This window comes from Coregonus clupeaformis, chromosome 33 (assembly GCF_020615455.1).
Source record: "Coregonus clupeaformis isolate EN_2021a chromosome 33, ASM2061545v1, whole genome shotgun sequence".
Classification (NCBI taxonomy): Eukaryota; Metazoa; Chordata; class Actinopteri; order Salmoniformes; family Salmonidae; genus Coregonus; species Coregonus clupeaformis.
In genome coordinates this window covers 35,658,760-35,685,384 of record NC_059224.1, presented here as the reverse complement: position 1 = coordinate 35,685,384, position 26,625 = coordinate 35,658,760, and the positions used below count along the sequence as shown (strand labels likewise).

The window sequence follows — 26,625 nt, the reverse complement described above, 5'->3', positions numbered from 1 at the left end:
TACGATAGTGGCCAAAGCCCAAATTGGGCGATTCCATTATATTATATAAATGGCTTGTGTGAGGCTAGAAATATAGAAATCTTGCTGATTGTCACAATTGTCATATGAATGCATACAAATAGTATCAAAAACACTTTCAGCAATTAAGTGTTGAGTAACAATTAGTAATTTGTCAATCTTGCATATCAGACAACTCTAATGATTAGATTTCTCTCAATGCATAAGACACCATACAGGTCTGGTTTGACAAATGACCTAATAACATTCAGGATTTATAGTGTAGTAATACCATGAAGAATGATAGAGGCCTATAGTGGCCAAAAGGCCATATGAGCAGCGCCATTGAGGGCTTCCACCAATTTAATGTCGTCAACTAGGTGGGACTTCCAACTTTATTGGCTGATCCCTCCTGGTGACCCTGTTGGAGTCAAGTCATCAGGAGGGATCAGCCAATCGTTAAGAAGAAAATTGACTTACCTCAAAATGGAGATAACCTCAACGCGCTACCCATGCGGTCACAGGCGCTATAATGGCACAGTTACAAAGATGAGTCCTCCATCTATCTCTATGAGTAATACTGGTTCAGACTACGGTTCACAGGATTGAACAGTAAACATTATGCTGGTTTTGTTATTAGTTACAACCAACCAGGCTCTCCCAACAAATGAAATTCTTTGTAACATTTTTCTTGACTTCTCCATGATAAATTCATTTTTTCCCCCACGAGGTTACATGTTGTCATGGTTACGAAGAGCAAAGAGGTCAAGTAGTGTTATATTGCTTTGCCACAAAGTACATTAACTAGCACCAGGCTACTGATATTACAGACATCAACCAACTCAAATACATAAATGGAGGCATTGCGTAACATGTTCATATGCCAGGCTGCGCAAGTGAGCAAGCCAGGATATCTTAAACAATAAATCATCTGAAACCAGAACAACATCAATATAACCTGGTCATCGCAGTCGGCTACTTCTTATTAGTCAGGCACTACAATTTACCAAGAAAATTCTAGACTAGATTGTCAATCTTTCATAGATGAAACAATGTTGATTTTTAATTTCAGTTTTGAAGAATTTGGCTTTTCAATGCTCAATAGGTTTCATTTTAGCCCAGTGGGATCCTATTTTCAACTGAAGCTGCTCTCCAACTCCATATAATACATTATATAACTCAGCCCACATATTGTATCAGACAAGTCCTGCTTGTTTTACTCTGTGGTCTGCCCTTCAGTGCTGATTGGGTGAGCTTCCTCTCCCACGCTCTGTCCTTTCCTCCTCCAGTCTCTTTCTCCCGTTTTCTTTCTCAGTCTCCTGTGTTAAGAGCCGTCTTTATCTCTCTACCCCTCTCTCCCCCTCCCTCTCTCTCTCAGCACTCTGTCTCCTTGCTGTTGATGCGGGCCTGTCTCTGGAGTCTGAAGGACAGGGCCTTGTCGCTGCGTCGGGCCAGGGGTCCGTGCTCTGTCAGATCCTCAAAGGAGTGTGGAGCCGAACTCCCCATGGGAAAGTCACCCTCCAGAGCCTCTTCATCCAGGTGGGAGTCAAAGCTGGGGTCCTCCTGGATGGTGGCCATGCGTGGGCTCTCCAGGGGGGGCAAGGGACTCTGGCTGGGGCTGGGAGTGGAGGTTGGGGCTAGGGCCCCAGGGGTTTGAGCTGGAGCTGGGGCTTGGATGGGGGGAGTGCTGGTCTGCTGGGGGCCAGAGGCCTGGAAGCGCAGGGCTGAGATGGCGGGGGGTTTGAAGATCCGCACAGAGGCTGACTCCAGACTGCTCATAAACTCTGCATTCTGGAGACACACAAGCAGGGTCAAAGCCAAGGGTCAGATAACCAAGATGACTACAGTGGAGAAATAAATAAATAAATAAATAAATAAATATATATATATATATATATATATATACACACACACTGCTCAAAAAAATTAAGGGAACACTAAAATAACACATCCTAGATCTGAATGAATGAAATAATCTTATTAAATACTTTTGTCTTTACATAGTTGAATGTGCTGACAACAAAATCACACAAAAATGATCAATGGAAATCAAATTTATCAACCCATGGAGGTCTGGATTTGGAGTCACCCTCAAAATTAAAGTGGAAAACCACACTACAGGCTGATCCAACTTTGATGTAATGTCCTTAAAACAAGTCAAAATGAGGCTCAGTAGTGTGTGTGGCCTCCACGTGCCTGTATGACCTCCCTACAAAGCCTGGGCATGCTCCTGATGAGGTGGCGGATGGTCTCCTGAGGGATCTCCTCCCAGACCTGGACTAAAGCATCCGCCAACTCCTGGACAGTCTGTGGTGCAACGTGGCGTTGGTGGATGGAGCGAGACATGATGTCCCAGATGTGCTCAATTGGATTCAGGTCTGGGGAATGGGGCCAGTACATAGCATCAATGCCTTCCTCTTGCAGGAACTGCTGACACACTCCAGCCACATGAGGTCTAGCATTGTCTTGCATTAGGAGGAACCCAGGGCCAACCGCACCAGCATATGGTCTCACAAGGGGTCTGAGGATCTCATCTCGGTACCTAATGGCAGTCAGGCTACCTCTGGCGAGCACATGGAGGGCTGTGCGGCCCCCAAAGAAATGCCACCCCACACCATGACTGACCCACCGCCAAACCGGTCATGCTAGAGGATGTTGCAGGCAGCAGAACGTTCTCCACGGGCGTCTCCAGACTCTGTCACGTCTGTCACATGTGCTCAGTGTGAACCTGCTTTCATCTGTGAAGAGCACAGGGCGCCAGTGGCGAATTTGCCAATCTTGGTGTTCTCTGGCAAATGCCAAACGTCCTGCACGGTGTTGGGCTGTAAGCACAACCCCCACCTGTGGACGTCGGGCCCTCATACCACCCTCATGGAGTCTGTTTCTGACCGTTTGAGCAGACACATGCACATTTGTGGCCTGCTGGAGGTCATTTTGCAGGGCTCTGGCAGTGCTCCTCCTGCTCCTCCTTGCACAAAGGCGGAGGTAGCAGTCCTGATGCTGGGTTGTTGCCCTCCTACGGCCTCCTCCACGTCTCCTGATGTACTGGCCTGTCTCCTGGTAGCACCTCCATGCTCTGGACACTACGCTGACAGACACAGCAAACCTTCTTGCCACAGCTCGCATTGATGTGCCATCCTGGATGAGCTGCACTACCTGAGCCACTTGTGTGGGTTGTAGACTCCGTCTCATGCTACCACTAGAGTGAAAGCACCGCCAGCATTCAAAAGTGACCAAAACATCAGCCAGGAAGCATAGGAACTGAGAAGTGGTCTGTGGTCACCACCTGCAAAACCAGTCCTTTATTGGGGGTGTCTTGCTAATTGCCTATAATTTCCACCTGTTGTCTATTCCATTTGCACAACAGCATGTGACATTTATTGTCAATCAGTGTTGCTTCCTAAGTGGACAGTTTGATTTCACAGAAGTGTGATTGACTTGGAGTTACATTGTGTTGTTTAAGTGTTCCCTTTATTTTTTTGAGCAGTATATATATATACACACACACACACACACACACACACACACACACACACACACAGCTGTGGAAAAAATTAAGAGACCACTGCAAATGTTTCTTAAATCAGCATCTCTACATGTATGACAGCCATTCCATTCCAGTGTCTGTTGAATTCCAACACAGGCACACCTCATTCTACTGAATTAGGTACTGATTAGGTGATCACCTGAACCAAATCTTATTTAACAAGGAAAAGTATTAAAACCACTGCTGTGGTCATCACTATCCTCTTGCAATAGGACCAGCTGGATGGCAAAAACAGTGCTAATAGTACCTCAAAAGTAATATTAATCAAAAAATAACTATAACTATTGACCATGCCAAAAGAGTTGAAATGGAAAGTTTTGAGAGAGGAAAAGAAGGGTTCAATTCTGGCTTTACTGGCAGAGGGATACAGTGAGCGTCAGGTTGCTTCCATCCTCCAAATGTCAAAGACGGCGGTTCATAAGAACAAGGTCAAGCAGCAGACATTGGGGACAACAAAGCTACAGACCGGCAGAAGGCGAAAATGACTCTCTACTAACCGGGATGACTGCCAACTCATTCGAACGTCACTCAACAACCATAGGATGACATCAAGTGACATACAAAAAGAATGGCAAACGGCAGCTGGGGTGAAGTGCACGGCGAGGACGGTTCGAAACAGGCTCTTAGGGGCAGGGCTGAAGTCGTGCAAAGTTAGAAAAAAGCCCTTCATCAAATGAGAAGCAAAGAAGAGCCAGGCTGAGGTTTGCGAAATACAATAAGGATTGGACCGTAGAGGACTGAAGTAAGGTAATCTTCTCTGATGAGTCCAATTTTCAGCTTTGCCCAACACCTGGTCGTCTAATGGTTAGACGGAGACCTGGAGAGGCCTACAAGCCACAGTGTCTCGGACCCACTGTGAAATTTGGTGGAGGATCGGTGATGATCTGGGGGTGCTTCAGCAAGGCTGGAATCGGGCAGATTTGTCTTTATGAAGGATGCATGAATCAAGCCACGTACAAGGTTGTCCTGGAAGAAAACTTGCTTCCTTTTGCTCTGACATTGTTCCCCAACTCTGAGGATGGTTTTTCCAGCAGGACAATGTGTCATGCCACACAGCCAGGTCAATCAAGGTGTGGATGGAGGACCACCAGATCAAGACCCTGTCATGGCCAGCCCAATCTCCAGACCTGAACCCCATAGAAAACTTCTGGAATGTGATCAAGAGGAAGATGGATGGTCACAAGCCATCAAACAAAGCCGAGCTGCTTGAATTTTTGCGCCATGAGTGGCATAAAGTCACCCAACATCAATGTGAAAGACTGGTGGAGAGCATGCCAAGACGCATGAAAGCTGTGATTGAAAATCAGGGTTATTCCACCAAATATTGATTTCTGAACTCTTCCTAAGTTAAAACATTAGTATTGTGTTGTTTAAAAATGAACATTAACTTATTTTCTTTGCATTATTCGAGGTCTGACAACACTGCATATTTTTTGTTATTTTGACCAGTTGTCATTTTCTGCAAATAAATGCTCTAAATGACAATGGAATTTGGGAGAAATGTTGTCAGTAGTTTATAAAATAAAACAAAAATGTTATTTTTACCCAAACACATACCTATAAATAGTAAAACCAGAGAAACTGATAATTTTGCAGTGGTCTCTTACTTTTTTCCAGAGCTGTATACACATACTACCGTTCAAATATATATATATATATATATATATATATATATATATATACACACTGCTCAAAAAAATAAAGGGAACACTTAAACAACACAATGTAACTCCAAGTCAATCACACTTCTGTGAAATCAAACTGTCCACTTAGGAAGCAACACTGATTGACAATACATTTCACATGCTGTTGTACAAATGGAATAGACAACAGGTGGAAATTATAGGCAATTAGCAAGACACCCCCAATAAAGAAGTGGTTCTGCAGGTGGTGACCACAGACCACTTCTCAGTTCCTATGCTTCCTGGCTGATGTTTTGGTCACTTTTGAATGCTGGCGGTGCTTTCACTCTAGTGGTAGCATGAGACGGAGTCTACAACCCACACAAGTGGCTCAAGTAGTGCAGCTCATCCAGGATGGCACATCAATGCGAGCTGTGGCAAGAAGGTTTGCTGTGTCTGTCAGCGTAGTGTCCAGAGCATGGAGGCGCTACCAGGAGACAGGCCAGTACATCAGGAGACGTGGAGGAGGCCGTAAAATAAAATAACGTCCAGCAGGCCACAAATGTGCATGTGTCTGCTCAAACGGTCAGAAACAGACTCCATCAGGGTGGTATGAGGGCCCGACGTCCACAGGTGGGGGTTGTGCTTACAGCCCAACACCGTGCAGGACGTTTGGCATTTGCCAGAGAACACCAAGATTGACAAATTCGCCACTGGCGCCCTGTGCTCTTCACAGATGAAAGCAGGTTCACACTGAGCACATGTGACAGACGTGACAGAGTCTGGAGACGCCGTGGAGAACGTTCTGCTGCCTGCAACATCCTCCAGCATGACCGGTTTGGCGGTGGGTCAGTCATGGTGTGGGGTGGCATTTCTTTGGGGGGCCGCACAGCCCTCCATGTGCTCGCCAGAGGTAGCCTGACTGCCATTAGGTACCGAGATGAGATCCTCAGACCCCTTGTGAGACCATATGCTGGTGCGGTTGGCCCTGGGTTCCTCTTAATGCAAGACAATGCTAGACCTCATGTGGCTGGAGTGTGTCAGCAGTTCCTGCAAGAGGAAGGCATTGATGGGCGGCAGGTAGCTTAGTGGGTAAGAGCGTTGTGCCAGTAACCGAAAGGTCGCTGGTTCTAATCCCAGAGCCGACTAGGTGAAAAATCTGTCGATGTGCCCTTGAGCAAGGCACTTAACCCTAATTGCCCCTGTAAGTCGCTCTGGATAAGAGCGTCTGCTAAATGACTAAAAATAAAAATAAATAAATAAATGCTATGGACTGGCCCGCCCGTTCCCCAGACCTGAATCCAATTGAGCACATCTGGGACATCATGTCTCGCTCCATCCACCAATGCCACATTGCACCACAGACTGTCCAGGAGTTGGCGGATGCTTTAGTCCAGGTCTGGGAGGAAATCCCTCAGGAGACCATCCGCCACCTCATCAGGAGCATGCCCAGGCGTTGTAGGGAGGTCACACAGGCACGTGGAGGCCACACACACTACTGAGCCTCATTTTGACTTGTTTTAAGGACATTACATCAAAGTTGGACCAGCCTGTAGTGTGGTTTTCCACTTAAATTTTGAGGGTGACTCCAAATCCAGACCTCCATGGGTTGACACATTTGATTTCCATTGATAATTTTTGTGTGATTTTGTTGTCAGCACATTCAACTATGTAAAGAAAAAAGTACTTAATAAGATTATTTCATTCATTCAGATCTAGGATGTGTTGTTTAAGTGTTCCCTTTATTTTTTTGAGCAGTATATATATATATATATATAAATACTTACACTACCAGTCAAAAGATTGGACACACCTACTCATTGTTTTTCTTTATATTACTATTTTCTACATTGTAGAATAATAGTGAAGACATCAAAACTATGAAATAACACATATGGAATCATAACCAAAACCAGTAACGAAAAAAGTGTTAAACAAATCAAAATATTTTATATTTGAGTTTCTTCAAAGTAGCCACCCTTTGCCTTGATGACATCTTTGAACACTCTTGGCATTCTGTCAACCAGCTTCATGAGGTAGTCACCTGGAATGCATTTCAATTAAAAAGGTGTGCCTTCTTCAAAGTTAATTTGTGGAATTTATTTCCTTTTTAATGCGTTTGAGCCAATCAGTTGTGTTGTGACAAGGTAGGGGTGGTATACAGAAGATAGCCCTATTTGGTAAAAGACCAAGTCCATATTATGGCAAGAACAGCTCAAATAAGCAAAGAGAAACGACAGTCCATCATTACTTTAAGACATGAAGGTCAGTCAATACGGAACATTTCGAGAACTTTCGAGAACTGAAAGTTTCTTCAAGTGCAGTCGCAAAAACCATCAAGCGCTATCATGAAACTGGCTCTCATGAGGACCGCCACAGAAAAGGAAGACCCAGAGTTACCTCTGCTGCAGAGGATAAGTTCATTAGAGTTACCAGCCTCAGAAATTGCGTTCAAGTAACAGACACATCTAAACATCAACTGTTCAGAGGAGACTGCGTGAATCAGGCCTTCATGGTCGAATTGCTGCAAAGAAACCACTACTAAAAGACACCAATAAGAAGAAGAGACTTGCTTGGGCCAAGAAACATGAACAATGGACATTAGACCGGTGGAAATCTGTCCTTTGGTCTGATGAGTCCAAATGTGAGATTTTTGGTTCCAACTGCAGTGTCTTTGTGAGACGCAGAGTAGGTGAACGGATGATCTCCACATGTGTGGTTCCCACTGTGAAGCATGGAGGAGGTGGTGTGGTGGTGCTTTGCTGGTGACACTGTGTGATTTATTTAGAATTCAAGGCACACTTAACTAGCATGGCTACCACAGCATTCTGCAGCGATACGCCATCCCATTTGGTTTGCGCTTAGCAGGACTATCATTTGTTTTTCAACAGGACAATGTCCCAACACACCTCCAAGCTGTGTAAGGCCTATTTGACCAAGAAGGAGAGTGATGGAGTGCTGCATCAGATGACCTGGCCTCCACAATCACCCAACCTCAACCCAATTGAGATGGTTTGGGATGAATTGGACGGCAGAGTGAAGGAAAAGCAGCCAACAAGTGCTCTGTAGCTCAGCTGGTAGAGCACGGCGCTTGTAACGCCAAGGTAGTGGGTTCGATCCCCGGGACCACCCATACACAAAAATGTATGCACGCATGACTGTAAGTCGCTTTGGATAAAAGCGTCCGCTAAATGGCATATTTAAATGTATATTTAAATATGTGGGAACTCCTTCAAGACTGTTGGAAAAGCATTCCAGGTGAAGCTGGTTGAGAGAATGCCAAGAGTTGGACCGCAGAGTGAAGGAAAAGCAGCCAACAAGTGCTCAGCATATGTGGGAACTCCTTCAGGACTGTTGGAAAAGCATTCCAGGTGAGGCTACTTTGAAGAATCTCAAATATAAAATATATTTTGATTTGTTTAACACTTTTTTGGTTACTACATGATTCCATGTGTTATTTCATGGTTTTGATGTCTTCACTATTATTCTACAATGTAGAAAATAGTAAAAATAAAGAAAAACCCTTGAATGAGTAGGTGTGTCCAAACTTTTGACTGGTCCTGTATATAAATAAGATAACAGACTCAAACAGTACTTACACTGGGGAAAAGCAGAGACTTGGTGGTCTGTTCATACTGCTGATCCAGTTTTTTATCCTGGAAGTGGGAAAAATATGTTAGATGTGATAATACCATGTGACAGGTACTATATAATAACATGATAACAGCATGTACAGTATTAGGTGATTGATGACAACTCAGAATTTCTGAGTATGGGCACCTAATGTATTATTATGTCTTAATAAAAAAACACTACGGTTCCCATAATGCAACATGCACAACGTGGATGTGGATATAATGCCTTGCTTGGCTACACACCAATGTATTTTGCTAGCTCAAGAATCTTGTCATTATAGGTAGCTAAACCAATGCCCCAGTTTGTCATTCATCAAGGAACAAACATAACGCCTACCATACAGTGAACCAGGATGCTGAGGGGGACCCAGAAGACCAAGGAGAAGACCACCACAGAGCCCACGATGTTGTCCGCCAAAAACTTCCGAAATGTGTTGATGTCCAGCTTGTCAATGAAATCCCACAGCCTCTCAATGACATCCTGGACTTGCTTCATACATTTACCCTGAATAAGACAAAAATATCACATGCTAGTTACAAAACCCTAGAAATAGAATTACTAGAGAATAGAAACAAGGCCCTCAGACCACAGCAATCCAGAAAAGAAAACTGTACTGCCATGCAAGACTTGTTGCTAGATGTGAGTGAAATAGCTTTAAGTAGCAAAATAAGTATTGTTGTCTGTTAATTTACTCCAATTAGGGCAGGGATGGTAGCGTATGTGGGGGAAAGTATCGGGATTTCTTTTTATATATAGAAATAATTAAGGGGGATTGAAAATTATGCAAACAATTACATTGATAAAGATGATCTACCCCCCTAAAAAGGAATACAAATAAAAAACTTTTCTTGGTGTTGTACACAGAAGGTTAAGAAGCATCCACTTAACATCAACAATCTTTATTAATGTTTTCTTTTGACTCAGAGATACGCTCAAAATGGCTGTTCTAGTGATTCCATTTCTATGTGCAAAACCAACCAAGTGAAAAGGGCTGTAATATCAATATATAATACACTAGAGGGTGAGTGTCAAGAGGTCAGGGGTCACTTACTGCTCCGTCACAGAAGCCCACAGTGCAGGGTTTGCCCTTGCGGAGGTAGATGAAGTCCCCTCCGTCGTCCTGGTATGGGGCGCACACTCCACTGGTGCTACGACAGCACACTTTACATGACGAGTTGGTTTCTAGAGAGGAGAGGAAAAACAACACTGAACAACATACTGTAGTATCGCTTATTTTTATGTATTAATATTAATTATAAGTAAATTATATATTATAAGTAAAATGCATCTTTAATAGAGCAGAACACATAGCGTATACAGGTTCTATGTGGCTCAGTTGGTAGAGCATGGCGCTTGTAATGTCAGGATCGTGGGTTCAATTCCCGCTGAGGCCACCCATCCGAAGTTCAATGCACACACTACTGCTTAATGGCATATGATATTATATTAAGTCTTGAGGTTGGATTAGTCCACTACAGCCTCTAAAGGAAGGGTGGTGATGGTGAGGGGAGCGTACCATTGCAGGCGCAGGACTGCAGGTTCTTGACGGCCTCACAGAAGGGGATACACACACCGTCCAGACACTCTCCGTTGTCCAAACACACCGTCTTGTCAGGGGCGTTCTCAGGAGACGGACAATCACTACTGTTGCCTGGGAACAAAAATATGACTTTATAAAGTCATTGTTTATAAAAGGACATAGAAATAACAATGAACTAAGACATATTTCATTATTTCACTCATGTTTTATTAGGACCTGTAGACATGAGTATGGTGTAGTGGTGTGGCTCCCTCTCTGGGTGGTATCGGGTGATATCAACCTACCTGTGCAGTAGGACTTGCCCTTACAGGTGGCACTGATGGGCTCCTGGCACACCTTGCCCTCCTTCTCATACTGGCACAGCTTACAACATGCACTGTTCCTGTCACTACATCCAGAGAGAAAGGGAGGGAGTAGAGAGGGAGAGGGATAGAGAGTGAGGAAGACAGAGAGAGAGCGAGAGAGCGAGAGAGAGATTGCGAGAGAGAGAGAGCGAGAGAAAGAGGGAGGAAGAGAGAGAGAGAGGGAAAGAATCGGTCATGGTAATACAGGGTGATATCACAGATAGATGATTCAATCATTCTTTATAACATTCATACAACATATCACAAACTATAACCTGTAACCTGAGTGGGTGTGGTGTGCAGGTATCCGAGGGTTGGTGGTTCCAGAGAGGGCTCACCTGCACTTGGCTGTGGGGCGGAGCTTGCAGTCGGAGGTACAGCAGCGGTCGTCGTTGATGTGCAGCAGTCCCGGGTCACACTCCTCACCCTGTTCCACCCTGCTGTTCCCACACACGTTACTGTTCCTCTCCCTGAAGCACACTGGAGCCTTGTTCCTCAGACGCTTCACAATGGAGATCTTACTGCAGTCGGAGAACAGCTGGGGATACAAAACAAGGTCATAAACTGTGTCCGAACTGGCACCCTATTTTCTTCATAGTGCACTACTTCTGACCAGAGCCCTATGGCCTAGGGTGCCATTTTGGACACATCTATAATCATTCTTGGTATAATAAAGACTTAAGGTTCGCTTAAGGTTGATGTTTGGTTTGTCGGGTGGGAAAAAGGAGGGTATTAGAACCTTGTTGTTGACGTGGTCTCCGCTCACAGCGATGGGGTACATGACATATTTGCCCCCCTGGTCTTCCCTGGGAGCACAGTAGGGGATGTTATCAGGGTCATGCTCTGCCCCAAAGTTATGGCCCAGCTCGTGAGTCGTCACCAGGTCTGCCTCCTGAGGGCAAACCATAAGTAAAGGTTATATTAATGAAATATGATGGCGCCTATTCCAATAAAGGTTCAGCCAGAATAATAGATATTGCCTTTGTGTACATTTGGATGTTCCAAATTCTAAGCATCTTGCAGGGGCGGTCTCCCAGACACAGATTAAGCCTAGTTCTGGACTAAAAAATATGCCCAATGGAGAATTAAATTGTTTTAATTTAATCTGTGTCTGGGACACCAGCCCACAGAGTCTCATAAACCCACCTTGGTCAGAATAGTTTTCCCATAGTTCTTAGTGCTGGTGAGCCCAGTGTTGAGATAAATAGCTCTCGTCTCAGGCGATGACGGAGGGCACTCTGATGACAGAGAAGGCAAAACTCAAAGTGGAATTTTCCAATATCAGTTTACCAATGTCAGAGTTGTGGTCAAGGTTCATGTGTTGACTGTTGTTGACGGGAGGCTTATTATGCGTCCCAAATGGAACCCTATTCCCTATATAGTGCGCTACTTTTGACCAGCGCCTTATGGGCCTAGGAGAATAGGGTGTCATTTAGGACATGGGACTTGGTCAAAAGTAGTACACTACATAGGGAATAGGGTGCTATTTGGGACGCAATCTTACTCTCTGAGCAGAGGCCCCCAGGGATGCCCTGTCTGGAGGGGGCCACGTAGGCCAGGCCCAGGGTCCCCTCGTCAAAGTCCTGGTAGGTGAACAGGTGAGCCAGACACACCTTGGACGCGTTGTCTGCTATGTCCACACTGAATTGCTGCGATGAGAACAAAGAGGGAAAATTATGGCCTATTATCATACAGTATATGACTATTATGTCATTACTCAGATGACTGAACATGCTGCTCACCTCCAAAAGCTTCTTCACGTCCCAGACATCCTTACCCTCTACGGGACTTCCCCTCATGTTGAAGTGGGCCTCCCCTGGAGGTACGCGGGTGGGGAGCTTCTCAATGATGATCTACATGGAAGATTAGAGATTGAGAATGATGGGAAGGAAGAACCATCTATCATCAATCACACCTCATGGAACAGACAGTGATCATCTGTTCCGGCAGCATAGCAACGCGGTAGTGCTGCAGTCCACTGAGCACATATTGTCCAGGAGCGACATGGGATGGAATCCTACCCCAGCCACTTCCTCACTTTCTCCCCTCATCAACTATATTTCTTTATCTACATTCCAAACTGTGTAAATAAACTGAAAATACTGAAGGAGGACGAGGCTCCATTCTCCTTAAGAAATAAAACAGGGAAAAAGGGGGAGAAAAGACAATCATCTGAGAGGTGGTAGTGGAACATATCATGGGTCGTCCTTAGCCTGTCTCAGCTAGCTCACCTGTTGGATCTGAACCCCGTATCCTTTATACTCGTCATCCCACGACGTCGACCTGTAGATGTCATCCACGCGGTCAATCAGCTCGATCTGACCGACCAATCACAACAGGGAGAAAGGTATATGGTGTTTTCACATACATCCATCAAGCCAAAGAATACCCCACACAACATAGGATACATCCCAAATGGCACACTGTTCCCTATATAGTGCACTACTTTTGACCAGAGCCCTATAGGTCCTGGTCAAAAGAAGGGGCAATACATAGGGAATAGGGTGCCATCTGGGACACATCCATAGCATCTGGCTGAACAGCGCCCCCACCAGGTAGTTGAGGGTAGTGCTCTCCTCGCCACGGCCCATCTCTTGGAAGAAGCGATGGTCAGCCACCAGGAGTAAAGGACAAGTGTTCTTCTTGTGGTCATGGACCTGTCTCTTCTCTCTGACCAGGGGCTCTGTGGAGGAGTGGAGAGGAGATACTGTTTCATTGCCAGTGAGCGCCATAGAGACATTGTCAAGCTTGAACTACACAGCACTTTTATTTTCTACACTGCACCGCCATAAGTAGAGCCTTGGGCAGATTCATGCTGTCAATTTCACGAATATTGCAATTAGACATCTCATGCCATACAATTAACAGCAGCAGCTGAGATTACTGAGTGCTTCCTCTAAAGAGTTATTTGGTTCACACACCATAGCCATATTCCCTGCAGTTATGTCGTCATCATCATGGGTGTGCCATTATAGCTGCCTTATAATTAAGCTAGCATGAATAATAGATTAACTCAACTGAGTTAAATTCTGCTCAACCTTTACCTCCCCCCCTCCCTCCCTCCCTCCCTCCCCATACTCACCCTCCTCACCTTCCTCCTCCAGTCTAGCTGATCTCATGCTCTCAGGCAGCAGGTCATTGGAGTCAGTCTTCACGTAGCCACAGACTTTGGGCGAGGCCAGTCGGCTGATGTTCCTTATGTCCTCAGGGCGGTATATCAACAAACGGCCATCGGGGGGCGCCGACGTGAACCTCCACAGGGGCTGAGGAAGGAAAGGGAGTAAAAAAACAAAGGATTAGGGTAATCAGAAGAGGATTCAGGCAGGTGAGAGAAACATTGGGAAGGGTGGGCACAGGGATTGAGCCCCGGTCTCCGGTGGGGAGATTTTTATATGTGACATATGCCAGGAGTGTTACCACTTCACCACGGCTCTGCCCAGGAAGGAAGGTTTTATACGATTATAAACTCAGGTGGATTATATACAGAATATTCATCACACACACTGAGTCATTTCAGAGTAGATTGTCATATTGTTGTAATATCACAATCTGCTGTTGAAATAGTGTGATACTATACCTCAATGTTGTACTCTGCTCCGTCAGTGAGGATGTGTGCCGAGAAGTCATTGTCATCGATATGCGCCTGCACTCTGGAGTTCTCCTCCCCTTCAAATGGACAACGCTCAGTAAAACACTATGCTGAGAAAGACCACAAAATATAAACACGGGACAAAGCCAAATTCCTGAGGCACTAAGAGACGTTAAAGTGATAGTTTACTCCAAAATCAGATGTTAGCCAAATGTTTTCAGACCTCAAAAGTGGTCTAAGGTTGAGGAGTCCATATGATACTGGTAGGCACAATCTTTTATAATCAATTTAGCACTTTAAAGCCCCTTAATGGACCTCAGTCTGGTGGCTTCTGAGCCCAACCATGTGGTGTCGGTCTTACCTATGACATGGCCGGTGAAAAAGTTCTGTCTGTTGACCTCGTAACTGTCCTCCTGTCCATCCTCATCCACGAACACGGCCCTGAAGTCCTCTGTGAACAGCTCCGTGTTGGTCCTCAGGTACAGCTTGAAATGCCTAGCACACACAAACAGAGTAAGACACAGAGTGAGTCAATCACAAAGCTCATTAATAAGATCAGTGACTAGTGCAACGGAGGCATTGACCTTTGATGTGCATCCCAATGGAACCCTATTCCCTATAAACTGCACTACTTTTGACCAGGGCCCATAGGGACACAGCCGTGGAGTTCCTACCTCTGTAAGGCAGTGAAGCTGAGATGTCGTTCCACGTGGGTCTGTGTCTGGAGGTCCCGTCGCCGGACCGAGTGAGTCTGGAGACTGGCGAGGGGCAGCACCTCAAAGTCTGAAAGCATGGAACTGAGAAAGTCTGAAAGAAAGGCAGAGGAGAACAGAACTGATAAGTACAAACACATTTTCCTGACTGAATTCCACCAACACAAAAACATTAATATACCAACCTAAAACTGTTCCGTTTTATTATATTATATCAGAACAGTTCTCTCATAACTCTGTGGCAGTTTTCTCATAACACATCAAGTGCTCGGGTGGTTAACCCAGTAGTTCTACTATTTTTGCTGCCATGATTGCTATATTGGCGTGTACATGTGGTTGAATATAGCTATGCAAAGTCTGAAAATGTTTTTCCTTCAGATATTATTTCCATAAGGAAAATACTTTTATGATGTATTCTTTGGCAACTGTTATGTGTGTGGGATGTTTGGTTTTTCACCATCCCCATCTCGAGTCGCATAAACTCATGACATCTGTTTAATTGAAAATCAAGTTAGCCTCGGCTCTCTCCACTCACCATATTCAGGATCTACAACCTCCGCAGGCGGTTTTGTTGCACCATTCGTTAAAAATAGAGAAACTATAAATAAAAAGACTATCTGCATATCGGTATTTATGGGTGGAAAGTGTAAAAAAGAAAAAATCCATACACTGGTCAAAAAACAGTTTCCACAGTATTTGTTGTATCGGGATAATCTCTTCAAAAGCCCACTAATTTGGATGTTTCCGCATTCCCAAGGCTAGCAACAATGTAACAAAATTGGTACGGTGACCATGTAACAAAACATTCAGTCGTTCTGCAACTATAACCGATTGTTAAAAGACGGACTTCCAGTTTCGGCAAAAATGTTTTTTCTCCTTGAAAACCAGCGCCCGCATATCCGGAAGTGTTGTGACAAAAAAAATCACATAAATTATAGGCGGATATACAGTAGTTCACTTTACATTAACATGACGCGTAGGCTACACGATATTATCACCGCAATCTATCCTCTGTTGTAGACTACTTTTACCTGAAAAATAACAAATTGTTCTTCTGTAGATCTGTGTTCGGAGGATTTTGCAGAAAATTGTAGCTTCAGTCACTGCAGCTCTTACATAAGGATAATAAAGCTTTAGCAGCAGCAGAGGGATTGCAAACCGAGCGACATCTGGGCTGATCTATTTTTAATGCTTGGACATCCCATTTTAACGTCTAACATTTGCGTTTAAAATCCTAACTATATGCCTAGGCCTGGATGTGTATAGACCTATACTGTAAATGTGAAATTACTGTGTTTTACTTTCAAATATGATTTTGTTTGGCCGTTCACTGACAACGCTGAAACAACCATGAAATAACCTAACATCTTATACAGTAGTAAGCCTATTCCATTTACCTTACATATTCTATTCTTGTACAAATAAACAGCATGTAATAAGCATTGAATCAAATTAAGTAGGCCTACTGTATGATGTACAGGTAACTGCCAAAATAAAGGAAACACGAGAGTAAATGAGGGATACGAATTATATTGAAAGCAAGTGCTTCCACACAGGCGTGGTTCCTGAGTTAATTAAGCAATTAACATCCCATCATGCTTAGGGTCATGTATAAAAATTAATTTGGCTACTATGGCTAGAAGCTAGAAGAAGAGATCTCAGTGACTTTGAAAGAGGGGTCTGAAGCATAGGTGTGTGTGTGTCTCAGTCACCAGGGGTGTATTCATTACATCTTGCAATGGAAACCATTTACCGTTTAAGAACCAAATGGAAGCAAACATAAAAGGGGCGGGACCTATAGAAACTCTCGTTTTCGTTGCAAAACGTTTCTGTTTGGAGTTAACGGTTTCTGTTGCAACAGAATGCAAAACGTTTTGCAACAGAATTGGTTTAATGAATACACCCCTGATCTCAACTCAACTAAACACTTAATGGAGATTCTAGAGTTGCCTGAGACAGTGTTTTCTACCACCATCAACACCAAATAATGGAATTTGTCGTGGAAGAATGGTGTTGCAGCCCTCCAATAGAGTTCCAGACACTTGTACAATCTATGTGAATTGAAGCTGTTCTGGCGGCTCGTGGTGCCCCAACACGCTATTACGACGCTATGTTGGTGTTTCCTTTATTTTGGCAGTTACCTGTACATTAAAGTGGTGAACTCTATTCTTGAAGTGATGTGAGATGGGCTTAAAAGCCTGCTATTTTCATTCTCCAGACTCAGTCTGTCTTGACAAGTCTATTAATATGTCTGGGCTGTATGAGGCGGGTGGATGACCGTGGTAGCGTACAGTTGTTGGTTTGAGATTCGATATTCGCCACACATTCGGAACTTAATAGCTCGCGAACAATTTGAGCTACGTACCTCAGGTTAGGCTCTTTATGAAGATAAAAAAAGTGGACAACATTGCACAGGTTTTATTATTTTCATAATCACATGGCAACGTTGTATGCAGCCTGTAACACCGTCAATGCAACTAGTTAGGGACTGTCAACAAAGTGCATGATCACTATTTTCACATTTCAATACCTCTTCAACCAGTAACTTAGCAACCTCATTTACATTTACATTTTAGTCATTTAGCAGACGCTCTTATCCAGAGCGACTTACAGTTAGTGCATACATTATTTTATCGAACCCACAACCCTGGCGTTGCAAACGCCATGCTCTACCAACTGAGCTACATCCCCTGCCGGCCAAATCCCTCCCCTACCCTGGACGACGCTGGGCCAATTGTGCGTGCCGCCCCATGGGTCAACTGTCCATTATTCCTTACATAGAGAGGCATGTTGCACATGCCTTTGGTTTTCTCATAAAATGATTCCCATTTATATATATATATATATATATATATATATATATATATATATATATATATATATATATATATATATATTTTCCCACTACTGTTCAAAAGTTTGGGGTCACTCAGAAATGTCCTTGTTTTTTTGTCCATTAAAATAACATCAAATTGATCAGCAATGCAGTGTAGACATTGTTAATGTTGTAAATGGCTATTGTAGCTGGAAACGGCTGATTTTTAATGGAATATCTACATAGGCGTACAGAGACCCATTATCAGCAACCATCAGTCCTGTGTTCCAATGGCACGTTGTGTTTGCTAATCCAAGTTTATCATTTTAAAAGGCTAATTGATCATTAGAAAACCCTTTTGCAATTATGTTAGCACAGCTGAAAACTGTTTTGCTGATTAAAGAAGCAATACAACTGGCCTTCTTGAGACTAGTTGAGTATCTGGAGCATCAGCAATTGTGGGTTCGATTACAGGCTCAAAATGGCCAGAAACAAATAACTTTCTTCTGAAACTTGTCAGTCTATTTTTGTTCTGAGAAATGAAGGCTATTCTGTGCAAGAAATTGCCAAGAAACTGAAGATCTCGTACAACGCTGTGTACTACTCCCTTCACAGAACAGTGCAAACTGGCTCTAACCAGAATAGAAGAGGAGTGGGAGGCCCCGGTGCACAACTGAGCAAGAAGAAAAATAAATTAGAGTGTCTAGTTTGAGAAACAGACGCCTCACAGGTCCTCAACTGGCAGCTTAATTAAATAGTAAATGCAAAACACCAGTCTCAACGTCAACAGTGAAGAGGCGACTCCGGGATGCTGAGCTTCTAGGCAGAGTAGCAAAGAAAAAGCCATATATCAGACTGGCCAACAAAAAGAAAAGATTAAGATGGGCAAAAGAACACAGACACTGGACAGAGGAAGATTGGAAAAAAGTGTTATGGACAGACAAATCGAAGTTTCAGGTGTTCCGATCACAAAGAAGAACATTTGTGAGAGACAGACCAAATGAAAAGATGCTGGAGGAGTGCTTGATGCCATCTGTCAAGCATGGTGGAGGCAATGTGATGGTCTGGGGGTGCTTTGGTGGTGGTAAAGTGGGAGATTTGTACAGGGTAAAAGGGATCTTGAAGAAGGAAGGCTATCACTCCATTTCGCAACTCCATGCCATACCCTGTGGATGGCGCTTGATTGGAGCCAATTTCCTCCTACAACAGGACAATGACCCAAAGCACAGCTCTAAACTATGCAATAACTATTTAGGGAAGAAGCAGTCAGCTGGTATTCTGTCTATAATGGAGTGTCCAGCACAGTTACCGGATCTCAACCCTATTGAGCTGTTGTGGGAGCAGCTTGACCGTATGGTACGTAAGAAGTGCCCATCAAGCCAATCCAACTTGTGGGAGATGCTTCAGGAAGCATGGGGTGAAATCTCTTCAGATTACCTCATCAAATTGACAACTAGAATGTCAAAGGTCTGCAAGGCTGTAATTGCTGCAAATGGAGGATTATTTGACGAAAGCGAAGTTTGAAGGACAGAATGATTGTTTCAATTAAAAATAATTATTTCTAACCTTGTCAATGACTACATTTCCTATGCATTTTGCTATATTTCCTATTCAAACTCATTTCATGTATGTTTTCATGGAAAACAAGGATATTTCTAAGTGAACCCAAACTTTTGAACAGTATTGTATATATATATACAGTACCAGTCAAAAGTTTGGACAAACCTACTCATTCAAGGGTTTTCCTTTATTTTTCCTATTTTCTACATTGTAGAGTAATAGTGAAGATATCAAAACTATGAAATAACACATATATATAGAATCATGTAGTAACCAAAAAAGTGTTAAACAAATCAAAATATATTTTATATTTCAGATTCTTCAAAGTAGCAACCCTTTGCCTTGATGACAGCTTTGCACACTCTTGGAATTCTCTCAACCAGCTTCACCTAGAATGCTTTTCCAACAGTCTTGAAGGAGTTCCCACATATGCTGAGCGCTTGTTGGCTGCTTTTCCTTCACTCTGCGGTCCAACTCATCCCAAACCATCTCAATTGGATTGAGGCGGGGTGATTGTGGAGGCCAGGTCATCTGATGCAGCACTCCATCACTCTCCTTATTGGTCAAATAGCCCTTACACAGCTTGGAGGTGTGTTGGGTCATTGTCCTGTTGAAAAACAAATGATAGTCCCACTAAGCGCAAACCAGATGGGATGGCGTATTGCTGCAGAATGCTGTGGTAGCCATGCTGGTTAAGTGTGCCTTGAATTCTAAAGAAATCACAGACAGTGTCACCACCAAAGCACCCCCACACAATCACACCTCCTCCTCCATGCTTCACAGTGGGAACCCCACATGCGGAGATCATCCGTTCACCTACTCTGCGTCTCACAAAGACACAGCGGTTGGAACCAAAAAATCACATTTGGACTCATCAGACCAAAGGACAGATTTCCACCTGTCTAATGTCCATTGCTCATGTTTCTTGACCCAAGCAAGTCTCTTCTGATTATTGGTGTCCTTTAGTAGTGGTTTCTTTGCAGCAATTCGACCATGAAGTCCTGATTCATGCAGTCTCCTCTGAACAGTTGATGTTGAGATGTGTCTGTTACTTGAACTATGTGAAGCATTTATTTGGGCTGCAATTTCTGAGGATGGTAACTCTAATGAACTTATCCCGTGCAGCAGAGGTAACTCTGGGTCTTCCTTTCCTGTGGCGGTCCTCATGAGAGCCAGTTTCATCATAGCGCTTGATGGTTTTTGCGACCCCACTTGAATAAACTTTCAAAGACAAATATACCACTAGAAGGATTTGAAAGAGAAATATACCACTAGAAATTGTATTTAAATAATTATTTTAATTTAACAAAACACATTTGACAAACTATGACAAATTACATAATTACAGCAACACACTAAACACATCACAACACATCACAGGAACTGAATTGCAATTGAGAGTGGGTTATGGTTGTACACTCTTAGGGAAACAGGTGCTAAGTAGAACATATAGTTTTCTTCTGCTTTTCATAACTTGTATGTTATTTAATAAAAATAAGGAACAACACATGTTTAATCCAACTGTGAGGGAGACGCTCCTGTTTGCTGGTCTGTGGCCACTGACACCTGCCCTGGTCAGAGGGAATAAGGCAACCTCACAGGGGATGAACCCTCACAGGGGATGAACACGCACAGGGTAGTTTATTGACAGATGTACATTGCAAAGTGATGGAATATGAAATAGTGAGAGTCTATGTGTGTGGTTCTAGTATGAAAGGAAAAATAAATTAATGTATTAGTACACAGTAATTACTATGTAATGACAATGCAATGATAACACAATGGTCATCTCCCAGAAATGAATTAATATGAGCAAGACTAATACAGACGCTTCAAAAACAAGCAATATAGAATAAAAAAATCAGTTCACCAGTAAAAAGCAGTACAAAAACAAAGAACAAAACTAGTAACATTGATAAATTGTTTTTGCACTTCTAAAACTACCCAAGGACACTTACAGCGTGAAGTCATAATGTTATATTAAGATTTAACCTTCAGTACCTCCGTACTTACCTTAGTTGTATGCACAGAGCATCACAGGTAATGTTGAGATGACCGAGCACGTTGATATACAGTTGAAGTCGGAAGTTTACAGTCGTGGTCAAACGTTTTGAGAATGACACATGTATTGGTCTTCACAAAGTTCGCTGCTTCAGTGTTATGAGATATTTTTGCCAGATGTTACTATGGTATACTGAAGTATAATTACAAGCATTCCATAAGTGTCAAAGGCTTTTATTGACAATTACATTAAGTTAATGCAAAGAGTCAATACTTGGAGTGTTGACCCTTCTTTTTCAAGACCTCTGCAATCCGCCCTGGCATGCTGTCAATTAACTTCTGGGCCACATCCTGACTGATGGCAGCCCATTGTTGCATAATCAATGCTTGGAGTTTGTCAGAATTTGTGGGTTTTTGTTTGTCCACCTGCCTCTTGAGGATCGACCACAAGTTCTCAATGGGATTAAGGTCTGGGGAATTTCCTGGCCATGGACCCAAAATTTCGATATTTTGTTCCCAGAGCCACTTAGCTATACTTTTGCCTTATGGCAAGGTGCTCCATCATGCTGGAAAAGGCATTGGTCGTCACCAAACTGTTCTTGGATGGTTGGGAGAAGTTGCTCTCGGAGGATGTGTGTGGTACCATTCTTTATTCATGGCTGTGTTCTTAGGCAAAATTGTGAGTGTGCGCACTCCCTTGGCTGAGAAGCAACCCCACACATGAATGGTCTCAGGATGCTTTACTGTTGGCATGACACAGGACTGATGGTAGCGCTCACCTTGTCTTCTGCGGACAAGGTGTTTTCCGGATGCCCCAAACAATCGGAAAGGGGATTCATCAGAGAAAATGACTTTACCCCAGTCCTCAGCAGTCCAATCCCTGTACCTTTTGCAGAATATCAGTCTGTCCCTGATGTTTTTCCTGGAGAGAAGTGGCTTCTTTGCTGCCCTTCTTGACACCAGGCCATCCTCCAAAAGTCTTCGCCTCACTGTGTATGCAGATGCACTCACACCTGCCTGCTGCCATTCCTGAGCAAGCTCTGCACTGGTGGTGCCCCGATCCTGCAGCTGAATCAACTTTAGGAGATGGTCCTGGCGCTTGCTGGACTTCTTGGGCGCCCTGATGCCTTCTTCACAACAATTGAACCTCTCTCCTTGAAGTGCTTGATGATCCGATAAATGGTTGATTTAGGTGCAATCTTACTAGCAGCAATATCCTTGCCTGTGAAGCCCTTTTTGTGCAAAGCAATGATGACGGCACGTGTTTCCTTGCAGGTAACCATGGTTAACAGAGGAAGAACAAGGATTTCAAGCACCACCCTCCTTTTAAAGCTAAATTCTAACTCAATCAGCATGACAGAGTGATCTCCAGCCTTGTCCTCGTCAACACTCTCACCTGTGTTAATGATGGCAGCTGGTCCTTTTGTGTCAGGGCTGAAATGCAGTGGAAATGTTTTTTTGGGATTAAGTTCATTTTCATGGCAAAGAGGGACTTTGCAGTTAATTGCAATTCATCTGATCACTCTTCATGACATTCTGGAGTATATGCAAATTGCCATCATCAAAACTGAGGCAGCAGACTTTGTGAAAATTACTATTTGTGTAATTCTCAAAACGTTTGACCACGACTACACTTAGGTTGGAGTCATTAAAACTCATTTTTCAACCACTCCACAAATTTCTTGTTAACAAACTATAGTTTTGGCAAGTCGGTTAGGACATCTACTTTGTGCATGACACAAGTAATCTTTCTAACAATTGTTTACAGACAGATTATTTCACTTATAATTCACTGTTTCACAATTCCAGTGGGTCAGAAGTTTATATACAGTAAGTTGACTGTGCCTTTAAACAGCTCGGAAAATTCCAGAAAATGATGTCATGGCTTTAGAAGCTTCTGATAGGCTAATTGACATCATTTGAGTCAATTGGAGGTGTACCTGGGGATGTATTTCAAGGCCTACCTTCAGACTCAGTGCCTCTTTGCTTGACATCATGGGAAAATCAAAAGAAATCAGCCAAGACCTCAGAAAGAAAATTGTAGACCTCCACAAGTCTGGTTCATCCTTGGGAGCAATTTCCAAACGCCTGAAGGTACCACGTTCATCTGTACAAACAATAGTACGCAAGTATAAACACCATGGGACCACGCAGCCGTCATACCGCTCAGGAAGGAGACGCGTTCTGTCTCCTAGAGATGAACGTACATTGGTGCGAAAAGTGCAAATCAATCCCAGAACAACAGCAAAGGACCTTGTGATGATGCTGGAGGAAACAGGTACAAAAGTATCTATATCCACAGTAAAAACGAGTCCTATATCGACATAACCTGAAAGGCCGCTCAGCAAGGAAGAAGCCACTGCTCCAAATCCGCCATAAAAAAGCCAGACTACGGTTTGCAACTGCACATGGGGACAATGATCATACTTTTTGGAGAAATGTCCTCTGGTCTGATGAAACAAAAATAGAACTGTTTGGCCATAATGACCATCGTTATGTTTGGAGGAAAAAGGGGGCTGCTTGCAAGCCAAAGAACACCATCCCAACCGTGAAGCACGGGGGTGGCAGCATCATGCTGTGGGGGTGCTTTGCTGCAGGAGGGACTGTTGCACTTCACAAAATAGATGGCATCATGAGGAAGGAAAATTATGTGGATATATTGAAGCAACATCTCAAGACATCAGTCAGGAAGTTAAAGCTTGGTCGCAAATGGGTCTTCCAAATGGACAATGACCCCAAGCATACTTCCAAAGTTGTGGCAAAATGGCTTAAGGACAATAAAGTCAAGGTATTGGAGTGGCCATCACAAAGCCCTGACCTCAATCCTATAGAAAATGTGTGGGCAGAACTGAAAAAGCGTGTGCGAGCAAGGAGGCCTACAAACCTGACTCAGTTACACCAGCTCTGTCAGGAGGAATGGGCCAAAATTCACCCAACTTATTGTGGGAAGCTTGTGGAAGGCTACCCAAAACGTTTGACCAAAGGTAAACAATTTAAAGGCAATGCTCCCAAATACTACTTGAGTGTATGTAAACTTCTGACCCACTGGGAATGTGATGAAAGAAATAAAAGCGGAAATAAATCATTCTCTCTACTATTATTCTGACATTTCACATTCTTAAAATAAAGTGTTGATCCTAACTGACCTAAGACAGGGAATTTTTACTAGGATTAAATGTCAGGAATTGTGAAACAGAGTTTAAATGTATCTGACTACCAGAAGGGCCCAACATTGGCTATTTTTCATATATAAAGCACATCTCCAGAAACTCCCATACTACCTCATCTCACTTGTAAATTGGAAATCTAGTAACTATATGACTCACTCTCAAGATTGGTTGGTTCTAGAGGATCCGCAGGTCTCCTCTGCGTTAGGGAAGACCGCTTTCAGTTACTACGTCCCTCAGTCCTGGAATGACCTTCAGGTCACTCTAAAACTGGATTATTTGGTCCCAAAAGGTGATTGTAGGGTTCTGGTAAAGAAATTGGTCCAATGAAAACTGCCCTTGTTTCGATTTATTGTATATATTTGTTTCTACTGCCCTTTTGAATGTAACAATTTATTTGAAATGTAACTAATTTTGTAGTTATCGTGCTTGAATTGTCGCTCACATTGTTTGAACGGTTGTTCTCAGGGCACCATTGGAAATGAGACCCTGGTCTCAATGGGTTTCCATGGTGTTAAAAGGTTACTAAATACATAAAAAATCTAACAAATGTATTCTCACAAATGTATGGTTTATAAAATGTCTTTTTTATTAATGTTACATAGGGCATTACACATTTTCACAAGGCTTTGGGGACTACAATCAATGGTTAGCAAAAACACAAGTGGTCGGAAACTCTAAAGACAATCACTAGACAAACCAAACACCCTCGAACGTGCACAAACCTGCAATGAAAAGTACTGAGCAAAAACAAAATGGGACTGTGTATGCAATATTGATTCCCATTCCAGTGTACATAGAAAAATGGGCATGCATTACTTATTTTTTTGTGTGTCTTTATAAAGTGCCACTTTTTAACTGTCAGACATGCTAAAAAGTAACAAAATGGTCACCTCAATGTTGAATAATATAATAACTATGAAGGAGTGTTTTGTGACCTTCGAAAGAGAGAGACCTTGTTACAAGAGCCCATGTATAGCACTGGCTCTGCTGACAGGCTGCATCCCAAATAGCACCTATATAGTGTACTACTTTTGTCCAGGGCCCCAAAGTAGTGCACTATATAGGTAATAGGGATGCATCCACTGGCTGGACAGCCTCAGCGGCTTCATACAATACAGGTAGCAGGAGTGTTCAAGTTACCATACAATCTGCATCCCAAATAGCACCCTATTCCCTTTATAGTACACTACGTTTGACGAGGGCTCTGGTCAAAAGTAGTGCATAATAAAAGGGAATAGGGTGCCATTTGGGACAAACCCAATATGACAGGTTGGCTTACACAGTCCAGCAGGTGTTGGCAGATGCAACTACCTTGCAACCTTTTTGGAAGACCAAACAGTGGAGGCACGCCAGAATACCTGTCAAATTTGGGTCAGCTTGACATGTCTTTCCCTCCCCCACCATATGCCCAGGCTGCTCCATGCTCGCCGTTTGCAAATGGCCTTTCAAAATGTACTAAACAGATCTTTCTGGGGACACACACACACACTCCCCTACATATTTATTTGGACAGTGAAGCTCAAACTTTTAATTTGGCTCTTCACTCCAGCATTTTGGATTGGAAATAAAATGTTTCATATTAGGCGACAGTACAGAATGCCACCTTTTATCTGAGGGTATTTTCATACATATCTGTTATATCATTTAGAAATGAAAGCACTTGATGCATCTAGTCCTCCAATTTTAAGGTGTCATACGTAATTGGCCAAATTCATTTATAGTGTATTAAATGTAGTCAAAAGTTTAGTATTTGGTCCCATATTCCCAGCACGCAATGACTACAAATTGGTTGGATGCATTTGCAGTTTATTTTGGTTGTGTTTGAGATTATGTTGTGCCCAATAGAAATGAATGGTAAATAATGTAGTGTAATTTTGTAGTCACTTTTATTGTAAGTAAGAATAGAACAGAATGTGTCTGAACACTTCTACATTAATGTGGATGATACCATGATTACAGATAATCATGAATAATGATGAGTGAGAAAGTTACAGATGCATAAATATCATACCCACAAGAAAATCCTAACCTCCACTGTTATTGGTAATGGTGAGAGGTTAGCATGTTTTGGGGGCATGATCTTTGTGCATC

The 26,625-nt window shown here is 43.1% G+C and overlaps 1 protein-coding gene across 2 annotated transcripts; it reads right to left on the bottom strand.

Annotated features, from left to right (window-relative positions):
• Positions 1 to 385: 385 nt before the first annotated feature.
• adam17b (ADAM metallopeptidase domain 17b) lies at positions 386 to 16,075 on the bottom strand. 2 transcript variants are annotated; one of them, XM_041876708.2, is made up of 18 exons: positions 15,524 to 16,075; positions 14,950 to 15,082; positions 14,637 to 14,770; positions 14,264 to 14,352; positions 13,769 to 13,949; positions 13,239 to 13,369; positions 12,918 to 13,004; positions 12,429 to 12,539; positions 12,191 to 12,335; positions 11,833 to 11,924; positions 11,426 to 11,578; positions 11,025 to 11,224; positions 10,627 to 10,730; positions 10,319 to 10,453; positions 9,854 to 9,984; positions 9,139 to 9,306; positions 8,766 to 8,822; positions 386 to 1,788 (listed from the first exon to the last, which is right to left on the bottom strand). In XM_041876708.2, the coding sequence occupies exons 1-18, from the start codon at positions 15,609 to 15,611 to the stop codon at positions 1,372 to 1,374; spliced, it is 2,556 nt and encodes an 851-aa protein (XP_041732642.2). In that variant the 5' UTR covers positions 15,612 to 16,075; the 3' UTR covers positions 386 to 1,371. The 2 variants fall into 2 exon arrangements, with proteins under 2 accessions (XP_041732642.2, XP_041732643.2); XM_041876709.2 differs by having other exon boundaries at positions 13,778 to 13,949.
• Positions 16,076 to 26,625: the final 10,550 nt, after the last annotated feature.